The sequence below is a fragment of the Arachis ipaensis genome, chromosome B02 (genome assembly GCF_000816755.2).
Source record: "Arachis ipaensis cultivar K30076 chromosome B02, Araip1.1, whole genome shotgun sequence".
Lineage (NCBI taxonomy): Eukaryota > Viridiplantae > Streptophyta > Magnoliopsida > Fabales > Fabaceae > Arachis > Arachis ipaensis.
In genome coordinates this window covers 11,187,559-11,194,320 of record NC_029786.2, presented here as the reverse complement: position 1 = coordinate 11,194,320, position 6,762 = coordinate 11,187,559, and the positions used below count along the sequence as shown (strand labels likewise).

Sequence of the window (6,762 nt, the reverse complement as noted above, 5' to 3'; positions counted from 1 at the left end):
AATTTCATTTTATACTATTTCAATTATTATTAAATATAATTTATTTAAAAAAAATTCTACACATTTTTGTTCTTTTTATTGTAGATGTCATTGTAAAACTGCATGCACATCAAGAGATATATAGGAGAAAGAAAATCATACAAATTCAAGACACATCTTTGAAAGAAGAACATACATGCAAAAATGGAACAAATAACACAATAGAAAGTGCATACAACTCAACAATTCATAAAGAACAACATGCCTTCACAAGAATCTACACATAAAGAAAAAAGCAACAACTCTAACAATAACCAATAAAGAAAAAGGAGGACAAGCGTCACATAAGAAGACTAGGTTCATCAACCAAAATAAATGCAAAAATCAAACCACCAACTAAAAATGTCACTTTGTATAACTCCAATATCCAAATCTTTTGTACTACAAATTATTTTAAACAAAACACATTTTAAATTTAATTTTAGTTTATACATATTTAATTTAATTTTACAAAAACATAATCATTTTTAATATTTATTACATACAATAATTAATTTATGGCCCGCGCATCATGCAAGTCTCATTCTAGTAACTTTTAAATTGAATAAAAGTATTTTTATTTTTTTTTTAAATATTTTTTTCACTCAAAAAACCAATCCAGCAAGCAAGCTAGCACTTAAAAATTTTTTTCACCAAGAACTAATTAATAAGACAAATGTAATATATTGTTAGCAAATTACGTACCTTATTGTTCATTTTAGTCTCTCCACTTTGAACTTGAGGAAAGATGTATCTCATCTTACATTCACTGACAGAAAGGCTTTGAAGATTCTCCAAAGGTCGGGCGATAGAAAATGACCATAAGCATTCTAAATTCCAACAGTCATTCACGTCCAAGTGTATTAAATTTTGAAAGGGAGAAATGCTTTGGTTTTTATTATTCCATGTTTGGTCACTCCATATGTGGTTGATTTGGAGCACAGACAACTCCATTCTCTCTAGCTTCGGAACTTCAATCTGTCAACCAATATAAAAAGTTAACTATTAAAGAAATTGAATTCGATTTTCTTAAATTACTTTCCTCCCTTGGAGAAAAAACAAGTCAAAGTGCACTAGATAATCAAATCTGGAAAGAAGTTATGAACATACCTTGTGATGGAACAGTGATCTGGTATCTCCGTCTGATGCAACAGGGTCGAACCCAGTAAACTTGGATAAAGATTGTAGTGTCAAAGAACGTAGTTTAGAGAACTTAGGAAGAGGCTCTTTTTCATTATTTGTTTCCATGTCAACAATCTTCTCCAAAGAGTAACATTCAGAAATTTCAATTGTTTCAAGAGCAGCTAGTTTTTGGACCATAGAAAATAAGAAAACATTTTTCATCCGACCACAGAGCCTGATCTTAATCATTTTCAACTCAGCAAATGAATCTTTTGAGAGTGATTGACAGCAGCATATTTGATCCATTTTCTTGAGCTTATAGAGATGCAAAGACTCCAATTTAGGAAAAATCCTCTCAGGATACCCCCTTTTCTTTGGACTGATGAGACATTGAATACTATGATTTCTTGCAATGGATAAATGCTTAAGAGATGGAAATCCTTTCAAATTCAGTTCATAAAAAACATCCTGGACACTGTTGAACTTTTCCAGCAACAAAATTTCCACTCTTTCAAACAGCATTTTGATTGCATCATGGGAATGAACGTCAAAGCTGCCATCCTCTTGATATACTGCCAAGCATCTGGACAATTCATACTTCTTTGGAATCTGGAAATCAGGATCTGAATATCCTCTGTTTGAAGACCCAATGATAATCTTGTAGCTATACAGCTTGTCAAAGAAGAAATTATTGGGCAAAGAAGAAGCATTTGGAATTTGTAGGTCTAGATTTGTTAATTGGTTCAGATTTCCTAACACAGATAGACTAGCATTTTCACTCTGCTTGCCATCATCAACCTCGCTTTGAAAGGGAATGTTTCTCATATACAACTCTTCTAATCTAGTTAAATTTGACATTACATCATGTGGAATCACTCTAAGCTTGTAACAGTTACTTATGTCAAAGATTTGTAGATTAGATAAATGGCTTAGTTCATGAGGCAAACTTTTGACATCAGATCCTGAAAAGCTGAGAATTCTTAAGTTTTCCAACTCTCCTATGATCTCTAATTGCTCACCTAGAATGCATTGCTCCAAACAAAGCATCCTAAGTTTTGTGAGGTTTTTAATTGATGAAGGCAATTTTGAAAGATTGACACCAATCAAAATCAATACCCTAAGTTCTTCCATTTCTTGAAAGAAACTATCTGGTATTTCTAAACATGGACCATTATTTTCAATATGAAATACGCTAAGTCTAGGACATTTTATGCTCTTGGGAAATCTCCTAATGAAATTGCAGTGTCTTAACGAGATAATAGTGCAGCTTTCAAGTTCATCCTTGCTAGGCCATTCATTGAATTTTCCTTCAGTCATTGTGAACACATGTCTCTCCTCAGATGATATTGACAAAGCTGCATTGCGAACAAGATTTTGCATTGTGAAATGATGACTTGAATAACTGTCAGACAACAAACCTGAGTCTTTTAGCTTGGCAAGTAGCATTTGTACTCTGTCTCTGGCTTCCCACACTGAGTAGACGCCTTGAAGAAAACCCAAACCGATGCAATATCTCACCAAATCCGCAACCAATGCGTCATGATCCATATGGGCACAAAGCAAGAAGGTAAGCTTGAGCTCCTCATTTTCTAGAAGCCCGTAACTCAACTTTGTAGAATATTCAGGTGCTGCATTTGGATTTTCCACCGCAAGCTTTTCAAGTTTTACAAGGGTATCCTTCCAAACCAAGGGGTTCGGCTGATTTTTCAATGCCCTTGCAGTTGTAACTATTGACATAGGCAAACCGTTACACTTCTTGGCTATATCAGTTGCCAATGTTTCAAGTTCAGAATCATTGGCGCCTACTCCAACCATGCTCTTGAACAATTTCTCTGCCTCCATGACATTTAAGACATTTATAGCAAAAATAGAGGCTGCTTTCACATCCATTTCAGTTAATACCTGTCTCATCTCAGAAATCAATATAACCTTGTACCCCCTGTTGTGCTCTTTTAACTTGCTAGAGCCATAGACGAAGGAGGTTTTTGCTTTCATCTTATTCTTATCATCATCAGTAGCAGATTTCCCAGGTCGCTTATTATCCTCCAATTCAGGATTTTGGCTATGAACCACAATGGCAGAAGATTCTTCTTTTGTTTGTAGTGGGATTCCCAAAGCATTCAGATCCAGTTTGGCATACAGATCATCCAGGATTATAAGGATGTTATCCTTCTCATTCTTCAGCCTCTCTTGTATGCTAGTTGCTCTTGCTTCCTCACTTTCATCTTCCAATTTCATTCCTAGCATTTCAGCAATTTGGCCTTGAATCTTCTTTGTATCAGGACGTTTTGTCACGTTCACCATGATCACCATATCGAACAACTTGTCAATTTCCTGAGCTTGTTTGGCAGCCTTTATCACCAAAGTGGTCTTCCCAATACCAGCTGGTCCATAAACACCAACCAATCTTGAATTCGAGTCTTCTAGCGATGCCATAATCCTTTTCATTGTAGTCCTTCTCGACTTAAATTCCATCTACATATGATGCACAAGTACAAATTCAATACGAGTATTAATTATGATACATACAACTCTATATGAATATCATAGAAATGAAACTGCTACTCACATAATGAGAATCAGAAAATGTAACACCCATGAATCCAGAGGATGGCCATTGTTGTTGTTGTTGCTGCTGCTGCTGCTGCCAGTAAGATATATTATCCAGCTTTTCTTTTTGTAGCTCCATGACTAACTCTTTGATTTCTTCTGCCCTCTTGCTACAGAGATACCTTTTCTTCAGATTTATGACAACGTGTTTACTGTGTTCATCTTTCAACTTGCCATATTCAGAGATTATTTCATCTACTTGACGCAGCCATGCTTTAACATGATATACTTCTCTCCCATAAAGCCCTTCGTCCTCCTCGGCTTTATCATGGACCTTTTTTCCATCCTCCTTGAGCTCCTCCACAGCTTTTCCTAACTTCTTAACTTTCTTATGGCAGTTCAATGCGTAGTCCACCCGATTCCTTACATGCTTCTTCCACAAATTTGTGAGTTTCTCAACTGCGAAGTCGAAGGCACGTTGTTGCAAGAAATCAGGTAAAGGAATTGGATTAGCCATGCTTTTGTTCTTAGCTTGTTGCCCTACATGGCTATATCTTCTTTCTCCTCTACATGCATGCCTGTGTAACAAGAAACGTGTATGAAATGTGAAATGAAAAGCAATTGACATCTTCTCAAAAAAGTTTTCTTGGAAGCTATTATAATAAGCAATTTGATTGAAAAATCTCTACTAGAAATTTTTTTTTTAATTGAAAATCACAACATTATCAGTCTTTTATCTTATTTTTCTGTATAATGTAAAGTCATCGATAGGTATTTGACGATAAAAGATAAAACTGTGGATAAAACTTAATTAAATTACAACATAGTTCGCATTTAAACAAGGGCAAGTTACTTGAATAAAATAAATGAAAATTAAAATTATTCATATACAATTTTTATAAAAAGATTATTCATATACATTTTTTTCATAATTCTATATAAATTGCTATAGGGGTAGCAGTTTATAAAAATAACAGAAATTGCTGTAGGTACGCAGTTTTCATGCAGCACGTGAATGATCAGAAATCACTATAGAATGTAGCAGTCTCGTAAAAAGGTGATACAAGCATAAACCGCCAAAGGCAACAACGATTTATGTTAATATGTTCTCCAAGATAATCTGCTACAGGGTCACACTTCTATTAATATCACAATGTTATTAATAAAATTCTTATCATTTCTATTGATTAAAAAAATAAATCCTAACACTTAAATTTAAAAAAATCTAAAAAAATAAAAAAAAATACTTTTTTGAAAAACTGTAATTTACATCATCATTTTTCCTTAAAAAAAGATGTCTTTCATAATAAATAAACAAAAAGTACTTTTATATTGTTATACCTAAACATAATTGATGGATAAAAAGATCTTTTTGCATGAGATATCCAACCATAAAATTACTTTTACTTTTACATAAGATTTTCTAAAAAAAGATAAGTCGAAAAAAAATCTTTTCTTAACAACTCACCCAAACAAACCTATTCCAATGAAAGATACGATAAAAAATTAAAACAAAATTTATATACTCAAAACAACATAAAAGAGAAGGCACTTGCCGCTAAACAAATTATCTTAAAAAAATATTAACATAAACTGCTACTCTCTCAATGGTTTATACTTGCTTCACTTTCTTCAGAAATCACTACATCCTGTAACGAATTTTGATCATTTACGTTCTGCATAAAAACCGTGCTAACCTACCGTAGATTTATGTTATTTTTGTAAATCGCTACATTTTATATGACGATTTACATAGAATTATAAAAAAATGGATATGAGTAATTTTTTTTTAAAAGTCGTATATAAATAATTTAAATTGATATTTATTTTATTTAAGTAATTTACCCTTAAAATAATTATTCTTATTATTAGGATTTTTGGATCATGTACTACATATCTAAAGATCAACTTTACGTGAAATTAGTCATAGTCCTGTGATTATTGACAAATTATAATAAATATCAATAATTTGTTACAAGTAGTAAATTGAATCAAATTGATTTAATTTACTATAGATGTACTGTTCATCATTTCATACTAAATCAAAATAGGTCACTTTAATTTACTATCAATCCTAATAAATTATTTGTAAGACTAAATTGATATAAGTCAATTCGATTTATATAAATCCAAGTTGAGACATGCACGTAATACAATTTTATTTGGGGGATACAAGTAACTTTGATCAAGGTTTGGTTTATTAACGTTTTTTATCCCAAAAAAAAAATTAAATAATACAAGTAATACAAAATCAAGTTGTCTACTAGGCATTTAGTATTTAGAAGCAAACATAATAAGGATAACAAAAAGTGAGTACGGAAAGAAGACAAGTATTATACGGACCTGGAAAATCTAAGGTACAATATAATAGTATCTTTGGTTCAGCTTTCTTGTGCTTCTTCAATCTGACAATCTCTCTTTCTCCCTAATCCCTCTCCTTAGTTCTTTTCAGTTTAGATTTTTCTCTTTTTCCCGCTAATTCCATCCTCCCTAAATTTTGCTATCCTTTGCGTCTTATGTATATCAACATCTCATAAATTCTTTGCTTTGCTTCAGGCACATATAATAATTTACCCTTTAGGCTTTTTTCTTTATTCCCTCCCTTATTGGTTCCCTTCTTTTTTGTTTGAGTAAACATGCTTCAATGCATTTTACCCATATTCTTTGCTTCAGAGGCCAACTCTACTTTGGATGCTATTAATATATTATTGCCACTCATGCATTATCGTTCCCCTTCTTTAACAATTTGATGTCTTTGCCTTTTGCTTTTCCTTTCCTTCTTTTTCTTTTTCTTTTTTTGTAAAAAAAATAAAATAGAATTCTTACGCTAATGGTTCTGTATCACTTCATCAACGTTTTTGCTTGTTTGTTTGTTTGTTTTTATTTATTGTTATTACTGTTTGAAGTATTAACATCTCTATTTGAACATATTAAGAAATCAATTATCAGAGGGTATTTGAGCTCAAGCTAAATAAGAACTGGGCTGTACGATTTGCTTTACTTCAACCATTGTTCCAGATCCAACCATGATTCATAGAATTTCCAAAAACTAGATAACACATCTATTATATA

The 6,762-nt window shown here is 32.4% G+C and overlaps 1 protein-coding gene across 5 annotated transcripts in view; it reads right to left on the bottom strand.

Annotated features, from left to right (window-relative positions):
- Positions 1-6,368, bottom strand: part of LOC107626881 — a 113,542-nt gene extending 107,174 nt beyond the window's left edge. For 2 of the 5 annotated variants that reach the window (XM_021115423.1, XM_021115424.1), the window contains exons 1-4: positions 6,034-6,368; positions 3,710-4,268; positions 1,129-3,615; positions 724-996 (exon numbers count right to left, since the gene is read on the bottom strand). In XM_021115423.1, coding sequence (XP_020971082.1) covers positions 724-996; positions 1,129-3,615; positions 3,710-4,207 — 3,258 coding nt within the window. In that variant the 5' untranslated portion in view covers positions 4,208-4,268; positions 6,034-6,368. The remainder of the gene's footprint in view (positions 1-723; positions 997-1,128; positions 3,616-3,709; positions 4,269-6,033) is intronic. The other 3 variants (XM_021115427.1, XM_021115428.1, XM_021115425.1) reach the window with 2 other exon arrangements.